Genomic DNA, 25,166 nt, shown 5'->3' on the forward strand with positions numbered 1-25,166 from the left:
AGCTACACATCTAAGAATTTCTACAGCACTAATTTAGGACTTCTTTAATATAAAAATTTCCAAATATACACAAATGTAAAATGAGAATATTCTATGAACCCACATGTACCTATTATCCAGTTTTAACAACTGTTAACATATGGCCAATTTTGTTTTATCAATATTTATACACTCCACTAACCTTCACAGATTTACCCAGATACTTAAAATTAAATGCAAAAAGTTATTTGACATAGTCATCTTCAATTACTCTACCAAAACCGTTTTTCCTCTAGTAATCTAAAATTATACAACATGCAATAAATTCAAGAGTAAAGTCACTTTACCTGAATGAAATCTAGTAAATCTACTGCTTATTATAAGAGGTTAATTTAGGTGTCTGATAACCATCAATTTCTCAATTTCATACATTTTATGTCCAAAGAAAACTAAAGGCAACAGCACCTCTTAGAATGGGTTTTAGTACCTTCTAACAGGTGAGACTTGTCAGTACTCATTTTCCTTTTTTATGATTATTTTTTAAAGTTACCTTTAAAGAACTCTCCAGGATAGTCTGGAGGTGGTGATACCATAGGAGAATCTAGGTTTACGATGGATTTCATGACAATTTCTAAAGCATTTCTTCCATACTGCAATAAAAAAAACAAAGACATTTAACCAGTTTCAGCATTTGGATACTCTTCAATTACATGACCAAATGAATGTTATAAAAACTACTATTGTACCAAACAGTAAAAAATAGCAGGACTCAATTACCTTTATGTAAACTTTACATGGCCTAGTGCCTCATTCACACCTTTGCACACAGCAGGCATTCAATAAATTAACAACTTTCTTTACTACTGGGAACTCCCACTTAATTCATCCACAAATGTTTATTATAATCCTCTTTTCCCACAGGGAAGAGGTCATTATACTGCACATTTGATCACTGAAGACTTAATTGCTTTCATTTTACAGGAAGCCATGATTTTACAGCAAAATCGTAAGAGGAGGCAACTTAAAAGTTTTAAACAGTAACCACTTGACCTTTCTGTTCCTCATAGAGACCATACACTGCCACAATTTTTCAGATACTGACAGCTGAAATGTACCTTATTATCGAAGTTGAACCGGCTCAGATCTCTAGATTCTGTTGCTCTTCTGTCTCCATGTGTAAGTGCGCCCTATCCAAATATAAAATTTCCAATCAAGGCAAAGAAGACAAGTAACATACACCATCTTTTACACACATCTATGTAACTAAAAAACTTACCAAACTCTCAAGTCTTTTAGCAACAATAGATGCAAATCTTTGTTCTCCTGCCAATTCAGAAATCAGAAACACATATTCAGGAGCGGTAACTTGATTTGATCTATGAGTCCGTCCTGTAACGACATTAAAAAAAAAATCACTGATTGATTGTGTTTGCTAGATACTAGTGTTCTGAGATCTACTCCTATCACTTAATAGTAAGCTGGGGTCCTGAAAAAGTAAAGAATGTAATCACCCCAATTCCCCAAAAAGGAAAAAATTGCAAACAATGACTTGAACAACATTTGTATTGAGAGTAACACTCCTCATTGCAAGAGAACAAAAGCTCCCATAAAACTGTTAAGTGATAATCGCATTATTAAGTGCTACCCCAGTTTGGTTGACCACAATGTTGCTGATGCACAGCTGCTCTGGAATCTCCAAAAAAAATTTTAATTTTTCTTTTCTTTTTTTTTAAATTGCCAGGTCATGGGACATGAAGATGGAAGGGGAAGGGAGGAGCAATGTGCCCTCACTCAAGCCACTGGGGGTTGAAAAGGACATCAAGTGGCAGCTGCTGACACAGGTAATGTACATCCCCAGAGGTCTGCAAAAAAGATATTCCTAAGGAGCCCCATTCTTGAAATACATTCATGATGTACTCTATACTTTAAGGTACATGTAATACCCAAGTATCTCCAAAACCGACATGCATTGAGTTTTACTATGTCCAATATTAAAGTATTCTCCCCAGTGAAGTGAAATTCAGTGCAGGACTTACCAAATTGCTGAATTGCTCTATCAGCACTCCATGGTAACTCCAGAGTCATATGAACTCTCCGCCTTTGATTTTTAGCTCTTCTATCCGCTTGTAATGAAATACCCGAACTGGCAGCTTCTGAGATGATAGCAATATTCTGTATCAAGTGGAAGGAGAAAAAATAAAAGATCACTTTTGCACAAAGACAAGCAGGAAAACATCCACCACTATGTATTCTCCTTAAATTATAGAACCCTTCATTTTAGCTGTGCATGGTTACAAGCACACTCAAAATCAAGACTACATTTCCAGTTTCCCTTACAGCTAAGTGTGGGCACACTCCAGCCAGCAGGTGACATTGACAATGTCCAGGAAATGTCCCTAATTGAAGATATGTCTCCGTCTTTTTTCCTCTGCTGGCTGAAACACAGAGGTGTAATGACCGAATGTGAAATAGCTGTCATGGAATATGGAGGTTAACTTGGAAATGCAAGTCTGCATAAAAATTACCAAGACAGAAGTGACCTAGTCTTCAAGGGGTCATGCCAGTGCTGTTCTACCTAACAAAATTTCTACATGAGAAAAACGAACTTTCACTTTAAGTCACTGTGATCGTGGGTTTTCTGTCACTAACAGCCAAACCTGATCCCAACTAATACATAATTCCTAATGGACATGGGCCTAAATTACTAGTGAAACAAATACATAAAATAATTGATAATATCTCTACCTACAATCTTTAAAATATGTAACAAGAGCTTTAAATACACTTGAAATGTATGGGCATAATTCTTTTCACCAAAATGCATCCCAGAAAAACATACCTTATCTCCATCCATAAATCTTTGTTTTTCTGTAATATTTAGTATTTCCACAGGAACATCAAGTTCAGATCTTGACTCATAAGATATGCTTCCATCATCATTGCTTACAACCCTCCCCTTGCGGCCAGTCATCTGCAAAGTCAAACAATGTCGCTTACAATTAAGGTATCTGACTGTGGTGCAGGAAGTTCACGACTCCCACTAGAGAAACATGGTGGAGGTGAAAGGAAAAGGAAGCCAATGTGCACTGTGCATCCTCACCCAGACCAGGTGCCAGGCAGGGGACAGCAAACACTGCAACATAAAGCCTGGTTTTAAAAAGTTCAAATTCAGTGGAGAAAACCAACATGTGGCAATGACAACAAAGGCTGTGTGACAGGGGCAATAACAGAGGTCTGAGTCTTGGGGCAGATACTGAAGACACTAGGGGAAGGAACTCACTTGCTCTAGGATGACAACTAGAGTAGAACAAGGGTTCTCAGATCTCAGAGAGGATATTAGATAATTTTATGAGGAAACAATATATTACTCATTCTAAAGGGTTTGTAAGTGGCAAAGAAAAATTACCTAGGACAGAATCAACCACGTTTAAGTCATATTTACCTCAGCAACGTTCTCAGGGCCCCCAAGTTCATCAATAAGTTCATCCAGGGTATTAGGAGGGAGGTCTTCAGCTAATTTTTCTAGTTTATCAAGTAGGTCTTTCTTCATCTGTTGGGCCCTTTCCACGGCATCCTGACTTGTTATAAGGCTACTGTTGCTGTTGGTGTTACTGTTAGCTAGATAAAGTACATGTGTTAAAAATCAGTACACAGTTTAAATATTTGTTTTGTTTGAAAGTATATTTCACAGACAAAGCAAACGTCCACGTGGTTACCTGGTGCACTATTAGGAGCAGGTGAAATAACTGGTGTAGAAGAAAAACTAGGTCGTTTTGATCCAAGACCTGATGCTAATAAGGCACTTTGAATAGAATCTGGATCTATACTTTTCCTTTTTTTTTTGTCTTTGTTTTTCTTATGATCTTTTCTGATTAACCAGGGATCTAAAAGTTAAGGAAAGACATAAATCATCTGTTAACACAAGTACAGAATTTCCAAAGGAAACCACCATTGAGTTTTTTTGTATTGTTGACCAACAACTTGTAAACCACCACCAGCTATAGCAGTCCAGTACATCCATACACCATGAGGTAAATGCCATGGTTTGAGATTAAACATAATTGAACAAAATTGACGTCATGACCTTACATAAATGAGCTCAACTGCCAGAAGACAGACAAACTTGGAGCTGCCACAAAGCAAAGATTAGAATCTGATAATTTTTACAGGAAAAAAAAGGTTTTTTGTTTTTTTTTCAAATGGGATATTTGAAATATCCCATTTCAAATACACAGAAATAAGGATGCTTTAGTTTATATTTAAAATATTAAAGAACTTACCATCTTCATCATCCTCACTAGACTCATCTCTGAATGGATTGAAATCATCATCATCTCCAGAACTCATGTTTTTAGAGCTCTCATAGTCACTTTCTTCATTATCAGAGGCATCAGATTCACTTCCACTATCATCAGAACTGCTACCAGTAAGGCCACCTATTTTTCGTGCTTTTTTGGCTTCTCGAGTTATTTCTTCACCTGCCCACAAAACCCAAACCCAAGAGAGTCAAAATGCACTGTGGTAAAAGTTAGGAAATTATATTTAGTTCATAAGCTAATACAGTTAACTAATTCAAAAGAGAACTACAGAAGAAAAGTATCTGCATAAGTATACAAGAACAAGGAAGAGAGGAAGGCAACCCATTCTACTACTCTTGCCTAGAGAATCCCATGGACAGGAGCCTGGCAGGCTGCAGTCCATACGGCTGCACAGAGTCAAACATGACTGAATTGAATAAGCAGCAGCAGCAGCAGCATACAAGAACAATTAAAAATTCATGAACAATCACAGCCTTTTGGACTCCTATAAGAAGTCAGGTTATATACAATTATTTTTAGGAGAAATTATGTATGTAAGTATAAACTCGAGACAGCCTTCAAGTGCATAAGTTTCAAAATTCAGGACAACAAAGATGAAACAATCTCTGGCACTGTCAGAATTTGTGTAGCAGGTTGAGAGACAAGGCCTAATAATTACAGGTTTTTAAACTACTTAAATACTTTATGGAATACTACCAAAAAAAAATATACAAAACTGCATTTTAAAAAGTTAAACAAGGCTGGGAAAACTGGTCAACCACTTTTAAAAGAATGAAACTAGAACACTCTCTAATACCATACACAAAAATAAACTCAACATGGATTAAAGATCTAAATGTAAGACCAGAAACTATAAAACTCTTAGAGGAGAACACAGGCAAAACACTCTCTGACATAAATCACAGCAAGATCCTCTATGACCCATCTCCCAGAATATTGGAAATAAAAGCAAAAATAAACAAATGGGACCTAATTAAACTTAAAAGCTTTTGCACAACAAAGGAAACTATAAGCAAGGTGAAAAGACAGCCTTCAGAATGGGAGAAAATAATAGCAAATGAAGAAACAGACAAAGGATTAATCTCAAAAATATACAAGCAACTCCTGCAGCTCAATTCCAGAAAAATAAATGACCCAATCAAAAAATGGGCCAAAGATCTAAACAGACATTTCTCCAAAGAAGACATACAGATGGCTAACAAACACATGAAAAGATGCTCAACATCACTCAGTATCAGAGAAATGCAAATCAAAACCTCAATGAGGTACCATTACACGCCAGTCAGAATGGCTGCTATCCAAAAGTCCAACAAGCAATAAATGCTGGAGAGGGTGTGGAGAAAAGGGAACCCTCTTACACTGTTGGTGGGAATGCAAACTAGTACAGCCACCATGGAGAACAGTGTGGAGATTCCTTAAAAAACTGGAAATAGAACTGCCATATGACCCAGCAATCCCACTCCTGGGCATACACACCGAGGAAATCAGATCTGAAATAGACACGTGCACCCCAATGTTCATCGCAGCACTGTTTATAATAGCCAGGACACGGAAGCAACCTAGATGCCCATCAACAGACGAAGGGATAAGGAAGCTATGGTACATATACACCATGGAATATTACTCAGCCACTAAAAAGAATTCATTTGAATCAGTTCTAATGAGATGGATGAAACTGGAGCCCATTATACAGAGTGAAGTAAGCCAGAAAGATAAAGACCAGTACAGTATACTAACGCATATATGGAATTTAAAAAGACGGTAACGATAACCCTATATGCAAAACAGAAAAAGAGACACAGATGTACAGAACAGAATTTGGGACTCTGTGGGAGAAGGCGAGGGTGGGATGTTTTGAGAGAATAGCATTGAAACATGTATATTATCAAGGGTGAAACAGATCACCAGCCCAGGTTGGATACATGAGACAAGTGCTCAGGGCTGGTGCACTGGGAAGACCCAGAGGGAAGGGATGGGGAGGGAGATGGTAGGGGGGTTCAGGATGGTGAACACATGTAAATCCATGGCTGATTCATGTCAATGTATGGCAAAAACCACTAAAGTACTGTAATTAGCCCACAACTAATAAAAATAAATGGAAAAAAAAAAACTGATAAGAACATTAAAAAGGTTCACATACTAATGAAATGGTGAGAAGATAATTCAGAAAGGGAAACATGACCATCCAGTGACCACTCTAACAGGTCACTGACTCTAGGCCATAGCATTACTTTTTGTGTCACCAAAATAAAAGATATTGCCAATTATAATAGCCAACCTACTTTCAGGCATATTAAAAATATAAGGAAAAAAGCATTTCTTGAAACAGATGAAAATACAAGGTTAAAGTGTCAGGCACTGTGTTTAGAACACACAGCATCATGTACATTCTTATCAGCATTTTAGAGAGAGCCTGAGATGTTAACTTCTAAAAGGCAAAGAGCTTAGTAAGCACGTCAACACAAATCCAACTTTGCAATTTTTATAAAATGTCTAACAAACATAAATGAGCGTATGCCTAATAATTAAGTAATAAACTAACAAAAGTCTCTTTAAAGAAGATGATATAAACACACAGGCTTCCCAGGTGGCTCAGTGGGTAAAGAATCTATCTGCCTGCAATGCAGGAGACGTGGGTTTGATTCCTGGGTCTGCAAGATGCCCTGGAGGAAGGCATGGCAAGCCACTCCAGTATTTCTGCCTGGAGAATCCCCATGGACAGGGGAGCCTGTCAAGCTACAGTCCACAGGGTCGCAAAGAATTGGACACGAAAGCAGCAACTGAGCACGCGTGCATGCACACACATACTCTCACACACCCACACACAGCATCAACAACAGAAAGGCCCAGATTTTGGTTCCCCATTTATCATCCAGTAGTTGTGTGAACCTAGGGATATCGCCTAACCGCTTTCTGTGCCTTCATTTCCTGTCTATAAAACTGAAAAACTAAAGCCTTTCATGTGGATCCCTTGTAGTTAAACAAGACCACATGTGGGCGGTGCTCAACATAGTGCCTAGCACCAAACTGTTAAAGTCACAATTTAAAATGGGGACTATTTGTGCATTCAAAACGACATGGGCCATGGGAATTCCCTGGTCCATTGGTTAGGACTTCATGCTTTTTGGCTCCAGATTCAATCCCTGGTCAGGGAACTCAGATCCCACAAGACACGCAGTCAAATAAATAAAAGACACTTCCTTTAAAAACAAATCAAACACTACACGATCCAATTTAAGGAAGGCAATTCAGTTCAGCTCAGTCAGTCCTCACTCAGACTCTTTGCAACTCCATGAACTGCAACACACAAGGCCTCCCTGTCCATCACCAACTCCCGGAGTCCACCCAAACCCATGTCCATTGAGTCAGTGATGCCATCCAACCATCTCAGCCTCTGTCATCCCCTTCTCCTCCTGCCCTCAATCTTTCCCAGCATCAGGGTCTTTTCAAAGGAGTCAGCTCTTCGAATCAGGTGGCCAAAGTATTGGAGTTTCAGCTTCAACATCAGTCCTTCCAATGAACACCCAGGACTGATCTCCTTTAGGATGGACTGGTTGGATCTCCTTGCAGTCCAAGGGACTCTCAAGAGTCTTCTCCAACACCACAGTTCAAAAGCATCAATTCTTCTGTGCTCAGCTTTCTTTATAGTCCAACTCTCACATCCATACATGACCACTGGAAAAACCATAGCCTTGACTAGACAGACGTTTGTTGGCAAAGTAATGTCTCTGCTTTTTAATATGCTGCCTAGGTTGGTCATAACTTTCCTTCCAAGGAGTAAGCATCTTTTGAAGGCAGTACATGCTTGAAATACAGCTTGCATCAAAATGCTCAAGTTTATATTACTTCCAGCACCATTTAAAGGAAAGTACCCACCTTTTCGCTTCTTTGTTTTATTTTCCTTACAAGGACTATCTCTTGGTGAACTGCTGTTACTTGGAGCTGTCAAATCAATTCCCAGCAAACTATAAAGCTTTTTTCTGTCCGGAGCAGGGAAGTGTTTTTCAATGAGTGACTGTAACACTCCTCTGTTCGTAGAAGAGATAAAAAAGTGACAGTCAGTGGCTCAGTATGCAAAATTATTATATATAAAATACTACTGAAAGTATTTGCTTAAAATAAGTACACTTTATTAGCAGCATCTCCAAACTGGATACCACAAGTAGGTTAGCTCCACATAATTATAAAGCCAAATTAGGAACTCAACACCAATGGTTTCTTTTTCAGAAATGCTGCAGCACAGGACTCCATGTGGAACAACTGAACATAAGGGACTGAGTCAAAAAGTGATTCAGAACAGCTGGACTCTGAATGTAAAGGACTATAACAATCCTTTAACCAATTTATTTCACATATATTTCCATTTTCAGGTATGTGAAAGAGTTAAAAATAATCAAATCTATGTCTTACTAAAAAACAAAAACAAAAGTTTATTCAATCTTACAAGATACTGATAATCCAAGTCAGAAGAATTTCAGTACTCTAGGCAAGATTATCCAACTGAAATATAATGCAAACCAAGCACAACTTTTACACTTTCTAGAAGCTGCATTATGGCTTCCCTGATAGCTCAGTTGGTAAAAATTCCGCCTGCAATGCAGGAGACCCCAGTTCAATTACTGGGTCAGGAAGATCCACTGGAGAAGGGATAGGCCATCCACTCCAGTATTTGTGGGTTCCCCTCTTGGCTCAGCTGGCAAAGAATCTGCCTGCAATGCGGTAGACCTGGGTTCAATCCCTGGGTTGGAAAGATCCCCTGGAGAAGGGAAAGGCTACCCACTCCAATATTCTGGCCTAGAGAATTCCATGGACTATACAGTCCATGGGGTCACAAAGAGTCGAACAGGACTGAGTGACTTTCACTTCCAGGAGCTACATTTAAAAGTTACAGAAAACAACTTGTCACTATAAAATGTTACAATGAAATGTTTTACATTCTATTTCCTTAAGTCTTTGAAACTTGGTGCATATTTCATACTTGAAGGTCATCTCATATTGGAGTAGCCATTTCAACTGCTGCACTAGCCATGCAATACCTATCATCTCAGAGGCAGCACTAGGCAAGATACAGATTAGCAGGTGCATGCTCTGCATTTAAAGGAGTTTTAAATTATGTCTTAAGAGGAGCCACTTGAATGTATCCCCTAAGGCAAAAGATAGCATGGTGACAAAAGTTATTTTACTAATTTTACTTCCAGAGTTGGAACTGTCTGGTTAAGCAAAGCAAAAAATAATGTCTAAAGCCTTTCTTAAAATTCTTTTGACTTTTCAAGGATTATCTGCAATGTTTACACTAAAGTATAATAAACTGGAATAAATGAAACCATTATTATACCACTGGATACTGGCGGTTTCAAATACGCAAAGCCAAAACAAAACTGAAACCAAGCTGTCAGAATCCCAAGATGTACAAAACAGAAATCAAGCCCTTCCATTAGTCCAAATACTAGACATATAATGTTAAAATACTTAACATTTCAGTATTTCTATGTTACTGTTTTTCAAGAGATATATATTGCTATGGATACACAGGATTATGAAAACTCAGATCAGAAAAACTTAAATTTAAAAGGCAAAAATTTTGCCTCCAGGAAATGCTAACATTTAAACTAATCTTAGTAAAGACTCAAAACCGTAAACATTACTTGGCAGTTGAAACAAAATCATTCAATTCTCCCCCGCCCTCTTCCAAGGCTTCTAATGTTCTAGCTTCTCCCGTAGACTGCAGACCAATTACAACACACTGGAGGGAAAAAAAGAATGCTATTAATTATAAATAAAAATAGATATATGGTTTCTTACAACATATTTTACACATTTAGTTTTAAAAAAAGATTTCAAGGCTTCCCTGGTGGCTCAGTGGTAAAGAATCTACTTGCCAATGTAGCAGACATGGATTCGATCCCTGATCCGGGAGGATCCCACATGCCACAGAGCAACTAAGCCCTTGCACCACAACTACTGAAACCCACATGCCCTAGAGTCCATGCTCCATAACAAGAGAAGTCACGGCAATGAGAAGCCCAAGCAGTGCAACCAGAGAAAAGCCCATGCAGCAACACACACACAGCACGGTCAAAAATAAATAAATTAAAATAGATTTCAAACAATAATTACCCATTTTGTACATGTGTACCAATGTCTTATTTTGCATATTTGAAATGCGCTATATGTAAAACACTTAGCCAGGTGATAGTATTACAGAAGTGAACACTACTGAAGCCCCTGCTCCAGTTTTTTGTGCTTTAAGTAGATATATATTCACCAAAAAGGAAAAACCTTTAAAGTATTATATATCCATGCTATCAGTGGTTACATGTATGGATAGCCAAGTTATAGTGATGTTTATTTGTTTATATCCTTTTGAGCTATCCAAATTCTTTATAAATACATATTGCTTTTATTGTCGTAAAAATTTATTTTTTAAAGTCTCACTGTTAATACTCTAACAACTATCCTTTAGAAACAAAGGTTTTTATAAGTAGAAAACCTCAAAAAAAAAAAAGGAGGAAAAAAAAAAAAGAAAAGAAAACCTCAACACCCAAAAGACTAGAACACAAAACCAAAATCGCATCTGTTAATGCATTCTCCAACTTACTTTTCCATTCTTGATTTCTTCTCGAGCTAGCTGCACAACCCTTTTAACTTTGGACGCTATGCACAAGTATTTGAAAAATCTCTGGTGAGCAGACCAGAACTGACCCCACATGGATTTCTTCATTCTCTGCTCAGCATCAATCAGATCTGCAGCTTGCTGAAACCGCTCTCGAGCAATGACCCACTGAAGGCACACAATCAACAGATATTTCAGTCTTTGAGTGTGATTTACTTCAGTATGACTAATTCAATCAAAAGAATGTGTATGATACATTTAACATTAATTCAATGAAGCACTGTCAGTAACTTGGGAACCTCTAAACAAATGTTTTTTAGGACATTCACACAGAGCTGTCTCAAAATTCCTATTAACTAATACAGTAATTTTAGGAAACACTTATGTTGATTATTAAAGCTATGCACGCTATGCTATAAATGGTTATTTCTTTTAAGTTACTGTAACAGAGAAAATTGGGAATATAAAGGATCCAGTGATTTATCTGCTGTTTGACGGCAGAAATATACTGTGACCTGACAAACATTTCACTGGACAAAACTAACAAAAACATCATCAGGTACATTAAAAATACTAGGAGTTAAGGAAAAAAGGCTCACCAGTTTGACTGCTTTGTTATACATTTTAACATAGCTCTGAGAAAGAAGAACTTCCTCAATTTTGAAGGTCACTCCAGTAAAGCTCAGCTGTCGAGCAATGTACATTCCTCTAAGCTTCATATCCATAGCAACTATTTCCATGGCACCAACACCTCTGAATAAAATTAAAACACACAGTAACTATCATTAAATATAGTAGAGCTTTAACATACATGGAAGAGATTTTAGCAATAATACCTCTTTTAGATTGCTACTGAGAACAAATAATGTACACTGTAAATTGCATTACCTCCGTTCTACTGCCTGAATAAAGTCACTGAATTCTCTAAATGGAGTTCCCTCACCCCATATTCCAAGACGGTTCATATAGGCCATATTTCGTGGTTCAGAAGCACCTGAAAAACACCCAAACAAAACATATTACAGCTGAAAAAAGTAACACGTAAAAAGATATCTTTATCTTTTAAATAACTCACCAGTGGCACTAGCATAGACAACTCTGGCTTTTGGCAATTTGTTCTGAAGTTCCAAAACTGCTAAGCCTGTCTTGGTTGGCTTTGAAGAACCAACAGGACATAAGTTTTTTGCTTTATGACATTCATCAAAAACTATCTGTAAAGAATAAATTAAGGAACATGTCACTTTAGTACCAAGTGTCTCTAATCTCAGAAAGACTTAGCTTTTATTTCCTTGAGGCCTAGGCAAACATGCAAGAGTCCTAAAGAGTTAAAAAAAGAGAACAGAAAAAAAATTCTGGAGTGAAAATAAATCATGATTATCAGGGGGAGAGATGCTGTTGGTAACAAGCCCCTGCACATGAACTTTGTTTTTTCACTAACACCCATATACCTATCATCTGGTTTCATCAAACCTTAACATTTTACTGTATCTGCTGCAGACTGTTTTCTTTTTTAAAGTTACAAATATAAATAAAGCCCTCTGTGTGATTCTTCTCCTTGATTCCTGCCACCGCGCTAGCCACAGAGGCATTCACTGAATTTGGCACTAATCTTAACTAGACATTTAACTCTTTTTCTAGATACAAAAAAAAGTTACTACTGGAAAATGAAGACTGCTTAAATCAAATGGGGGGGTTGGTGAGGGCCTGTGGTTTTTCTTTTGGATTAACTGCTGTTACACTGTCCTTCAGGTGGCTAAAAGGAGCTTTGCAACTTCTTCAGACATCACTAGGTGCGAAAGCTCTCGCAGGACAACTTTGATGCTACATGAATTCTGCCATTTTGCTAGCAATGATATAGTTCTTGGGTCCACCACTCCATTAGAACCATTGGCTCCAATCATACTAATCTGTTACAAATCTTACAAAGCTGGGTGCTTCTGGGTATTTAGGTCCACATTCTATTTTAAGGCTGCATATTCAGCATGTCCCATACCTATTAACATTTTCCTAAAGCAGGAACTTAAAACAGTGGCCTCATATATGATAGCTACAAAACAGAATCAACTATCTGACTCCCTGCAAGCTATGTAATCATTAAAGCTCTCATTCCAGCAGTCTTTTTATTAAACTTCAGAATTCCCAGGTGTTACATTAACTTTCATGTTATTAAAAAATATAAAATTTGTTGCAAAGGATACCACTCCATCGAAGTCATCACCACACCAATGTAGAAGTTGTTTTAACCTCGTCTTATATTTACCACCAGACTGACTTTCACCAATTAGGGAAGAATAGGTAGCAAAAATAACACCCTTCTTCACACTCCCATTATGTTTGGAAGAAATTTTTCCATATTTAAACTGAAAAAGAAAAGAGAAGAACTTAATACACTTCTGTCTCTGAAATATTTATCCCACCCAAATTTATACAGTAGGGAAATGATACCAATACACTTTTGTCTCTGAAGTATTTATCCCACCCAAATCTATACAGCAGGGAAATGATGGTACCATGATGGGCTTTAGGAATGTCAAAGGACCTAAGTTCATACACAAAATTTCTCACACACAAGTGCATACATACATACACACACACGTGTGTGTATATATATATAATTAATGTATAAGGATCCAATTTTCAAAGTCTATCCTCAAAAAACATTACAAACCAAACTCTCCCCAAGAAAAAGGCACAATATTCATTCTACCAATATATACTATGCATTTTCTATACGCAAAGGACTGTAATTAAGATCTGAGGGATATATAAGAATTATGATCAATAGTTACTGCAGTCCTCCTCAATTATACTGACTCAGAAATTAAATTAAAAATATTTCTAGATGCCCATTACATGTTTTAGTTTTGATCTGTTTGTAATCATCCAAGACACAATACTTTTACCTACCAACCCATTCAGTAAACCTCATCCCAAAAAAAGTCACTGATGGGCAGGCGGAGCAACGCTGAAGCAACTTAGCACTAGCCTGTACATTTACTCACTGTTAAAGGCCTAGCAGAGAAGTGCCTGCAGGAACTAGGTGTGTCTAGTCTACCCCTGTGACTCCAGGAATTGGTGCCTAGCAGGAGGCCAATAAAAACTCGCTAAATGAACATTAAACTGTGCTTCTAGAAAATGAAACATATTTTCTTCCACATGACAGAACTGTTTTAACATGAACAGAGGTACAGGTATACAAGTTCACTGAATACACAAATTATCTAAACCAGTTTCCAAATCACAATTCATGATGCAAAGGACACACTACCTGCCCATAACAGCTTTATTACACTGCACTCTTATACTCACTGTATTAGTTTCATCCATAAATAGTAGTTTTATAAACAGAAACAACAAATGAAAGAAAACCCTGAAGACTGAGAGAATAAACTCCATAAAAAGAGACAATGCCTATTTTATTTGCCATTACATAACCCTACCTGGCACATTATCTAAACCAAAAATCAACAATTGTGGCTAGCACTCAATATATTTTTTGTGAAATAACTCATTTAATCCTCTTAACAACCCTACCAAGTGGAAACTATCATTCTTGCCTCATAGATATTTACTGAATGAACAACTGAATAGAAGACTTTCGTACCTTATTCAATGAATGGACCAAAATGTTTTTTGCTCCAATATCCCTCAAATCTCTTTCAGCATCATACTTTAAATCATTTGAAACACTGAACCTACAAAAAAGAAAGGGAAAAGAAAAATACACAAATTAAATGCAAATCCTATCATTCTAGCAGTACTTGGGAATAAATAAAATCAGGCCTTGACACTTCTAAAAAAATACATCTACTCATTAAGACCCATCCCCATATGCTGGATCATTTGCAAATGAAAGTTCCCACAGTCTTTAGCACTTACCACAAAGCCCGTTTTCTACTCAACAAATAATTTTCATAGATGATTCCTGCTATTGTCCTTCCTTTTCCTACACCAGCACCATCGCCTATTAAGAAGCCGGCACGATCTCCATTAGGTAGGAATGTTTCATGTTGCTGAAAAAGAAAACGCTGATAATTAATCTATTCCTTTAGATAGTTTGGTGACTGGTTTCTCATACAGTATTTTAGCAATATATTAACACTGTCTATTTTGATACAAATGAAATACAGATAGCTTAGTATGGAAACTATATTTACTATACAGGAATACCTTGTTTCATTTTGCTAGATGCACTGTTAACTGCACTTCGGGGAAACAGCATTTCTTTTTTTAATGAATTGACAGAAATGCTATATCAAGCAATCTTATTGGTGCCATTTTTCCAAAAGCATCTGCTCACTTCATGTCTGTTCACATTTTGGTAATTCTCGTAATACTTCAAACTATGTTATTATTATTATGTTTGCTACTGTGATCTGTGATGAGTGATCTTTAATGTTACTATGCTAACAGGGTGCCATGAACTTTGCCCATAATTAATAAACACTGTGTGTACTGTGACTGCTTCACTCACTGACCATTTCCCCCATCTTTCTCCTCCTTTGGCCTATTTCCTGAGACACAACAGTACTGAAATTAGACCAATTAACAACTCTACAACGGATTCTTTAAGGATTCAAGTAGAAGGAAGGGCTACCATGTCTCTCACTTTAAATCAACAGCTAGAAATGATTATTTTAAAGGCCAGACCGCAGGGCATGTGGAATCTTAGTTCTCTGACCAGGGATCAAACCCACAGCCTGTGTATTGGAAGTACAGAGGCTTAACCACTGGGGAGCCAGGGATCTTCCCTAGAAATGATTATAACATAAGGAAGGGGTGTTGAAAGCCACAACAGGCTGAACACTAGGCCTCTTGCTCCAAACAGCCAAGTTGTGAAAAGAAAAAGGTCTTAAAGGAAAATAAAAGTGCTACTTCAGTGAACAAACAATAAGAAAGAAAACTAGCCTTATTACTGATATTAAACTTTTAGTGGTTGAGATAGAAGACCAAACCAGCCATAAGATTCCCTTCAGCCAAAGCCTAATCCAAAGCAGGGCCTGGATTCTCTCTTCAATTCTATGAAGACAGACAAATGAGAGCTGCAGAAGAAGCTAGCAGAGGCTGGATCATGTGGTTTAAGGAGTCTTCTCCATAACATAAGCACAAGGAGAAACAGCAAGTGCTGATGCAGAAGCTAAACCAAGTTATCCAGAAGATAACAGGGTAAAAGTGGCAACATTAAACAACCGATTTCCAATGTATATGAAACAGCCTTCTATTTGAAGAAGATGCCATCTAGGGTATTCACAGCTTAAGAGAAGTCAATCAATGCCTGGCTTCAAAGCTTCAGAGGACAGGCTGACTTATGAGGGGTTAATGCAGCTGGTGACCTGAAGCTAAAGCCAATGCTCATTTCCCATTCCAAAAATCCTAGGGTCCTTAAGAATTATGCTCAATCTATGTTGCCTGTGGTCGACAAATGGAACAACAGAGCAGTACATCTGTTTACAACATGGTTTACTGAATATATGAAAGCCATTGTTGAGACTACTGCTCAGAATAAAAGATTCCTCTCAAAGTAATACTGCTCACTGATGATGTACCCAAGAGCTCTGATGGAGACACACAATGACATCAATGTCACTTTCATGCCCGTTTTATAACACAACAGCCATTCTATAGTCCATGAACCCAAGAGTAATTTCAACTTTCAAGTCTTACTCTTTAAGAAACACATTTTGTAAGGCTGTAACTACCAGAAATAGTGACTCTTCTAATGATCTGGACAAAATCAACTGAAAACCTTCTGAAAAAGGAATCAGCATTATAGATGCCAGTAAGAACATTCATGATTCATGGGAGAGGTCAAACTATCAACATTAACAGGAGTTTGGAAGATGACTCCAACCCTCATGGATGACTGACAAGTTCAAGACTTCAACGGAGAAAGTAGATTCTTGAGATGGAATCTACTCCTGGTGAAAATGCTGTGAAGATTGTTGAAATGACAACAAAGGATCTAGACTATCACATAAACTTAGTTGATAAAGCAGTGGCACAGTTTGAGGACTGACTCCAATTCTGAAAGAAGTTCCACTGTGGGTAAAATGTCATCAAACAGCACTGCATTGCTACAGAGAAATGATTAGTTGAAAAGAAGAGAAATCAATGCAGCAAACCTCATTGTGGTCTCATTTTAAAAACCTGTCATAGCCACCCCAACCTTTAGCAGCCACCATTCTGATCAGTCAGCAGCCATTAACACCAACGCCAAGACCTTGCACTAGCAAAAAGATTACAATTTGCTGAAGGCTCAAGTGACGATTAGCATTTTTTAGCATTATTTCTAAATTAATGTATATACATTTTGGGGGGGACATAATGTTATTGCACACTTAACAGACATCATAGTGTTAACACTAAGTTTTACATGCACCAGGAGACAAAAAAGTTCATGTGACTCAATTGTATACAATGTTTGCTGTACTGTGGTGGTTTTGAACCAAATCTGCCCTAACTTCGAGATCTGATTTTGTTTTTCTTCCTTGCTACCCTCGCATGTAGCAGGTAACTAAAACTAACAAACTGGTGAGCATTCTTCCATAATTTTTCAATGTCTCTACAATCAAATACAAACCTTTTCATAACACATAAATAGAGTGGATGGTTGCCTATCTATTTTACAAAAATGGAGTATATCAGAAATCCTCTCAAGACAACTGGCATAAGATAAAAGCTTGTACAACACCCATATGGTAATACCAAAGTTTATTCAATCACTCCCCAAGGGTGTGAGCTTTCAAATCTTTTCTAGCTTTCAGTCTCTAGGAGGAAAAAGCTGCAACAAATAGCCTGATATGTATGTTCTTATCTAATAGTTCCATGAAACAGACTCCCAGTAATGGAACTGTTAGGTCAAAGGATATAGGCATTTTTAATTTTAATACATGCTCCTAGTGAGTCCCAGAAAGGCTATGACAATTTATCATTTCCACTATAAATGCAGTCACCAAATCCATGCTATCCTTTTCATTTTCTAATACATAAAACTAAAAAAAAATCACATTCACAAGTTTTTCATTCAAGGAAAACTTAACTTTGAATTAAAACAAGTCTATATTGTGAACTAAGATTAAAGATAAAACCTGTACATAGTTATAAAATATTATGGCTTACCTGGGCTGCGTAAGTAATTGCTTCAAGCTGTAATGCTGATAACCAGCCATTATCAATGGTTTCTTCAGAAATAGATGTCTTGTACCAAACATCAGGAGGAGTAACACTGGATAAAGAACTAGTCTCAACTACAGCATCTGGGTGACGGAGGCCAATTTTTACTAAACAAAAGTTTAAAAATACTTCATTTTAATTATTCTGAGTAATAACACTTCCACTCTTATCATAAAATATTATAGCACTTCTCTGATAGAGAAATATAAGTAACTATACACCCTGGGATGTATAGTTTAATGTATAATTTAAACAGTACCCTAGGTACTGTTTAAATTTAACTAACGTTAATTTACTTACCAACTACCTATGGTTTAAACAGAGACTTGTGAGGGTGGGGGGAGGCTCAATAGGGAGGGGATTCATAAGATTTATGGCTGATTTGGGCTTCTCTGGTGGCTCACAGGTAAAGCATGCAATGCAGGAGACCTGGGTTCAATCCCTGGGTTGGGAAGAGCCCCTGGAGGAGGGCATGGCAACCCACTCCAGTATTCCTGCCTGGAGAATCCCCATGGACAGAGGAGCCTAGAAGGCTACAGTCCATAGGGTCGCAAAGAGTCAGACATGACTGAGTGATTAAGCATAGATAGCATGGCTGATTCACATTATATGGCAGAAACCAACACAACATTGTAAAGTAATTATCCTCCAGTTAAAAAGATAGTAAAATAAATAAATTTATAAAAAGAGACCTGCTAATTAAAAAGATCTAGAAAAATACCATCTCAATTTATACCACCAGGCTCTCCAGTAGTAGCATACTCCTAGATTAAGTTCACTTTAAATGATCCAGAAAGTATGGCACCTGGAATCCATATACAGTTGGTAAACAGATTTTTAGTTTAAGTCGTCTTATTAGTAACTTTTTATAGAAATCCAGAGTGTATGAGAAACAAATTTTAGCCATAGATTTTACCATCTTATTACCCTCAGAAAATGAAAACGTGAAAAAATTTATATATAAACTAAAATTTACTAATTTCCAACTTAATATACTGGCCACTTTAAAAAAAAAAAAAAAAAAAAACCAAAACTGAATCACGGTCCTTGTGCGGAAGAGAAAGAAATGGTGTTAATTTAAACCACTGAATTCAAATAGCACATTTTAAGATTCCCATGCTTTTATAGCTTGTTTTAGATAAGCTGTACAAACTATAATGCTAAAATATATGTTTACATCTCTGTAATTTACTCTGATTTTATAATCACTGCTGATATGAACAAAATTAACTTGAAAGGAAAAAGCTTTTTTACTCTTGGTTTTAAAAGACTTCATTCCAAAACAAAGTTCGAAATTTGTGTAGGGAAATTAAAACTCACAGTAGAATTTTCATGTAGCTATTTTAAAACATATTACAGTTTAAAACATATTCATACACAGCTCATACTTATCAAATCCTGAGGTACCCAAGGTGGACAGATCCTAATAGGTAACAATGTACGGGGGAAAAGTCATTTAAGTTTAAAAGGAACCCAGAAGTTCATTATTTTAACAAATCTCAAAGACATACATTTTATTGGCATATACTCTGCATAGGTTTCCGCATGACCCATTTCTTCTTCATCTTCTTCTTCTGGTTCATCTTCCTCTTTCACAACAGGGACCTTCTGTAACACAGAGAGAGCAAAATCAACTAAGTCCAGAGAATAGAGGCCCAACCAACACATAGAAATACTCTTCTGGAGGAATACCCACTATCTTCATCTTGGAAGCAGGACATGCCATTCTATAGTTCCTAAAATCTAGGTCATACTCTATGGCTTCCCTGCAGCTGCAATGATGAGCACAGACAATCTGTGATGTGATACCATCACAAACACACATCACCACAGGGTTTTCCACCACGTTCTCAAACCAGTTTCCCTTTCAACACTGCCTACCACCCTCCCTGATGCCCAGATGTCTCTCTAACCTCCAGTCCTCACTCTTCATTCCAGTTCCAAGAACAGAAAGAACAAGAGGTTTGGAGAAAAAAGGTGGCTGAACCCCAGCAGCACATTCTACAATCTCATGGGCAGGAACTCGCTTTAAGTCTCACTCCCACCCTCTTTTCAGTTCCCCTCCATCTGTTTTCTTTCCCTTGGGTCCTAAAACCAAAACCCCAGAAAACTCAGGAGTTTAAATGTTCTTCTGAAACACAAAATTTATTTCAGAAGTCTGTGTCTCCACAGACACAAAAACAATACCACATCATCTACTCTCCAAACACTGGCACATCTCAGAGTAAAATGACGAGTTATTAGTAACTACACCAGGAGAACAGCAGACCAGAAGCCCAGACAGTCCCAGGCAAAGTGAGTGAATGACCACTATAGCCATGTACCTTGTATTCCTCTACAGAATCTTAAAAGGGTAGAGACAGGGAGAAATAGGGAATAGGAAGTCCTAAAAAAGTTTATTTTCACTACCAGCAAACCATAAAGGGAAGATCTTTATGAATGAGGGCTTAATCAAGGAAGAATGCAGGGAGAAGCTGTGAGACCCAGCATACCAAGGAAAGGAAGAGAAAGACAAAGAGAAAACCCAGTTAGGACACACAGGTAATGCCAAGGATAAGATGGTATTAAAAGGTAAGATCAGGCTTCTCTTTTGTTTCATTTATATTTTACTTATTTTTACTTAATCTAGAGCAGAATATGATGACACACAGATACTCAATAAATGTGGGAAGGAATAGGGAGGTGATAGATAAACATTCAGCCAACATCAACCCATGAAGTCCTTTAGGAAAAAAAAGAAACTCTCAATATTCTCAGAAAGTATGCCAAAATGAAGCCCAGTTTCAGAAATAACAGACCAAATGGGGCTGGCCAAAGAAACAGACACAAACCCCTATTCTGCTGAATGTGTGTAGCCTTGGGCAAATCACTACATCCTCAGTCCTCCCTATCCCCTCTTTGCACCTCTTCTTCATCTATAAAACAGGAATATACACTACACTAAATGACCAGCCTCCCTTCTCCCTCTACCTTAAAAAAATTTTCTTACCACAGATATAATTGGAGGATTAGCTGGTCACAAAATTCAGGGACCAGACAAGTAATATTTCTAAGCCAGCTGGATGCAAAGTGGCAACTGACACCAAGCTTAGGGTGAAGGAGCAAAATGAAGGGGAGAGAAACTGTGGCACATGGGGAACATGTGACTAACACACAGTAGATGCTCACTACAACTCTAGGTATTTTTATGTGTTAGCAACTCATTCAAGATTTTTCAAATTAATGTGGAGGCCAAACAAAACACATGTCAATTGGTTCTGGTCCACAAGCTACCAGTTTGCAATCTGTTAGATGTCACTTAACTACTAGGACAATACAGAACTTTTGACATATTATGGGCAACATGGGCTGGACTAGAAACTTGAACACTAAAATCTTTAAGAAAAATACATTCTTATTTTCAAAAAAATCAACTTTCAAGTAAGCTGTTGGCACACAATTACTACGTAAACTGATACTGCCAGGACTTATTCTCCTGGTCCCTGTTCAAAACCTTAGGCACAAGTTGCTTTGCTGTCCCTCCAAGTCCAAATTCCATTCCCAGTCTTACCAATCCTCTGGTATCATTATGTACAGTCACCTCTTATTTTCTTATTTTTTTTCTTTCCCCTTACCTTTTCCAATCACCTCTGAAATCCTCAAGTTTAGTTCCTTGTCACTTCCTTTCTGGATTACCTGACAATCACCTAACCTGTTTCTTCTTCCCAATCCATCCTGAGTCACTAACAAGCCCCTCTACTTCCATCCAGTGGCCCTCACTGGTGCTGCTCTAAGTCCCAAGTCCAACAAACTCAAGACCTTCTACAGAGCCCCCAATCAACCATTCCAATACAACCAAGCCAAGTCTCCTAAGCACATAGCTACCACCTTCTCTGTGCCTATTGATGCTGCAGCTCCCTTCCTAACACGCCCTCTCAGTTTCTCCATACTCAACACCCCAACTCCATGACACCTCCTCCATAAACTGAACTCCTACCAGGCCACCCTAGTCTCATCTTCCTCCAAACTCATAACCCTTATTGCGAGCATCACAGTGCACCTCTTGCTGTACCTTGTATTACTACTTAAACCACGTGGTGTTAAATTACATTACTAAAAGGGGGAACCAGAAACCCACCTCACAGAAGCAGGGTTAAACACTGCAATTATTAAATACAGGAATAGAATCAATTTTTTGCCTTTTCATACAAAGGTCCCTCTAGTCAAGGCTATAGTTTTTCCAGTAGTCATGTATGGATGTGAGAGTTGGACTATAAAGAAAGCTGAACGCCGAAGAATTGATGTTTTTGAACTGTGGTGTTGGAGAAGACTCTTGAGAGTCCCTTGGACTGCAAGGATATCCAATCAGTCCATCCTAAAAGAGATCAGTCCTGGGTGTTCATTGGAAGGACTGATGTTGAAGCTGAAACTCCAATACTTTGGCCACCTGATGTGAAGAGCTAACTCATTTGAAAAGACCCTGATGCTGGGAAAGATAGAAGGCAGGAGAAGGGGACAACAGAGGATGAGGTGGTTGGATGGCATCACTGACTCAATGGGCATGAGTTTGAATAAACTCTGGGAGTTGGTGATGGACAGGGAAGCCTGGTGTGCTGCAGTCCATGGGGTCACAAAGAGTTGGACACGACTGAGCAACTGAACTGATAGCATCAATTTACCTGAAGCATACAGCACTTTCAAAATGTAATAAAAAAAGTTATCATATGGGGTGGGAGGTGGAGGGAGGTTCAAGAGAGAAGGGACATATGTGTACCTATGGCTGAGTCATGTTGATGTATGGCAGAAACCAACACAACATTGTAAAGCAATTATTCTAGAATTAAAAATAAATTTTAAAAAAGTTATCATGTAATTGTTTACAATTAAACCATTATATGATCTGACAGTTCATAACTAGCTACATAATAATGCTCAATCCTAAAATGAACATAACTATGACTTACTTCTGGTTAACTCCACACTGTCTTTTTTACTTATGAGACAAGATTCACAATAAAAAAGGTGTTAGTATTTTATGTAATACTCTATCAAATATGCAAGTGACAATCACCTTATTTAGAACACATTAGTTTATTCCAGTGAGGTTTAATGCTTACTTTATGTGGCTGAGACACTCTCTTTCACCTAAAAAATATACTTAGCCAAGGGTATAGCCAAGTGTATTTTCATACCACACAAAAATAGAGATACAGTTTTTGAAACTCACCATGGTCGGGGAAAAACTCCTCATTTTCATGTCATTTATCCATATTCTTGCTACTTCTTTATTAGAAGACTCTTTCTTTACTGTGCCATTGCTTACATCAGCTGATGAGGAGAGACAACTTACATTTTAGAACAAGATATTGTTCAATTTTCTTACAGTTTCAAAATAATTCAGTAAAGTTTACCCACTTCATAAACCAAAGAATATAAATCTGCTTATTTCCAATTAAGCATTAGGATAAAAATATTCAAAGCTACATGTCATTATGCAGATAAGAATTGAAAACAAAAAGAAATGTGTGCACAGGAAATTTGAAAACTATTTATCAAAAAGACACCTCAACCAGAACACTATTTGGCAGTTTATTTCAAAACAATTACCAAAGGCTAGCATTATTCTGAGACACTTCACTTAGTTCTTAAAAAAAAAACCCAACACCTGGTGTTATCACAGACACAGACTCAATCTCACTTGATCTGGAGGTAATTACTAACTTTCCAGGGAAAATAATTATTTCTTTTAATTAGGGGGAAAAAATTTTTTTTAAAAAATCAAGGAACTCTGGTCTTCCTTCCCTCAGAATAAAGATCCAAAGAACCTGGGCTTCTATCCTAGTGGTTAACAAACTCTTTTAAACATTAAAAACAGAACCTCTCAATCAGTAGAACTGCTTGACTGAGAAACCCAGAAACCCTGTAACCCAGCTATCCCTGAAGCATTCCCAGTACTAGTATTCTTGAGATCAGTGTGGAAATCACATCAGGAGAATGCATCAGCATCTTGTTTATGTACTCTATCAAAAGATGGGGAATACTTTGGTGGCCTGTCACTTTGGACTACACAATGACTAGGATTAAAGTGTTAGAAAGATAAAGAAGCTGGTACAGAAATAATAAATTTAAACTTGGGGACACAGATTTGTTTAATGTAACTGTGGAAGAGCCAGTGAACAGTTTCATAGAAAGGACTGGAGCTCAACTGAGAGACCAGAATCCAAAGAGAAACCCAAAGGGCTAAGGGCTGCAAAAGGGGCAATATCCACAGAGATAAAGAGACAGAAGAGAACAGGCAGGGAATTCCCTGGTTGTCCTATGGTTAGAACTCCATGCTTTCACTGCTGAGGGCCTGGGTTCAATCTCTAGTCGGGGAACTAGGATCCCACAAGTCACGCAGGGCAGCCAAAAACAAAAGACGAGAGAGACAGAGAACATGCAAAACTTTGCTTTTCGTCATTTCATCATTCATCTTTCTTCCCTTTCAATAAAAAAATGACCCTCTCCTACAACACAAAAGTTAGTTTATCTTCAGGATTCACTTATCGTGTTTCTTTTTCATCCCTCCTCTAGTCTGACAATTTCTCAGGCTTCCACACAAGGATGGCCTTGACTTGCAGTCATCTGTCTTTTAAAAATTGTTACATTGGATGTAGATGTTACTGTACTAGATATTACTTGGTCAGCTTCAAATCTACCCTGTTTTGCTCTCTTTCCTCACAATGGCACAGCAGCAGTCTTTCTCATTAAACCCAGACTTTAATGAAAAGCAGCTTCCACTAACTGCTGATCAGCCCTAAGTCTCCCAAGAGCCATTTCAGATCAGATGCTGCCCTGCACCTCAGCTAGGTCAGGGTCATCATGGTCCTGCTCTCCATGACAAAGGTTGGAAATCAGTCCTAAGATAGAGAGTTAAAACGATTTCTCAATGGGCATCAAGTTGCCAGGTTCCAGTTAGTTCAAGACAGTAACCTTGAGAGTAAAACTACAGCCATAAGGCACAACAGTATGGACTCAAACAGAAAGATTAGATTATCTGATATTTTTTATTACATTTGTCACTGGAGACAATGTTAGTTCTGCATCACTCTACAAATACTCCT

The 25,166-nt window shown here is 37.7% G+C and overlaps 1 protein-coding gene across 1 annotated transcript in view; it reads right to left on the reverse strand.

The window, feature by feature from the left end:
* The window catches only part of SBNO1 (strawberry notch homolog 1), a 56,437-nt gene that overhangs the window by 18,381 nt on the left and 12,890 nt on the right, over positions 1-25,166 (reverse strand). Inside the window, exons 5-24 of the mRNA XM_061142055.1 lie at positions 23,291-23,391; positions 19,596-19,692; positions 18,031-18,191; positions 14,791-14,924; positions 14,516-14,606; positions 13,110-13,271; positions 11,987-12,122; positions 11,800-11,905; positions 11,511-11,664; positions 10,897-11,079; positions 9,944-10,041; positions 8,175-8,326; positions 4,260-4,457; positions 3,696-3,863; positions 3,422-3,597; positions 2,819-2,950; positions 2,016-2,151; positions 1,256-1,368; positions 1,095-1,166; positions 530-629 (exon numbers count right to left, since the gene is read on the reverse strand). Of these exons, the coding sequence (XP_060998038.1) occupies positions 530-629; positions 1,095-1,166; positions 1,256-1,368; positions 2,016-2,151; positions 2,819-2,950; positions 3,422-3,597; positions 3,696-3,863; positions 4,260-4,457; positions 8,175-8,326; positions 9,944-10,041; positions 10,897-11,079; positions 11,511-11,664; positions 11,800-11,905; positions 11,987-12,122; positions 13,110-13,271; positions 14,516-14,606; positions 14,791-14,924; positions 18,031-18,191; positions 19,596-19,692; positions 23,291-23,391 (2,670 nt within the window). The remainder of the gene's footprint in view (positions 1-529; positions 630-1,094; positions 1,167-1,255; positions 1,369-2,015; positions 2,152-2,818; positions 2,951-3,421; positions 3,598-3,695; positions 3,864-4,259; positions 4,458-8,174; positions 8,327-9,943; positions 10,042-10,896; positions 11,080-11,510; positions 11,665-11,799; positions 11,906-11,986; positions 12,123-13,109; positions 13,272-14,515; positions 14,607-14,790; positions 14,925-18,030; positions 18,192-19,595; positions 19,693-23,290; positions 23,392-25,166) is intronic.

Source organism: Dama dama, chromosome 5 (genome assembly GCF_033118175.1).
Source record: "Dama dama isolate Ldn47 chromosome 5, ASM3311817v1, whole genome shotgun sequence".
Classification (NCBI taxonomy): domain Eukaryota; kingdom Metazoa; phylum Chordata; class Mammalia; order Artiodactyla; family Cervidae; genus Dama; species Dama dama.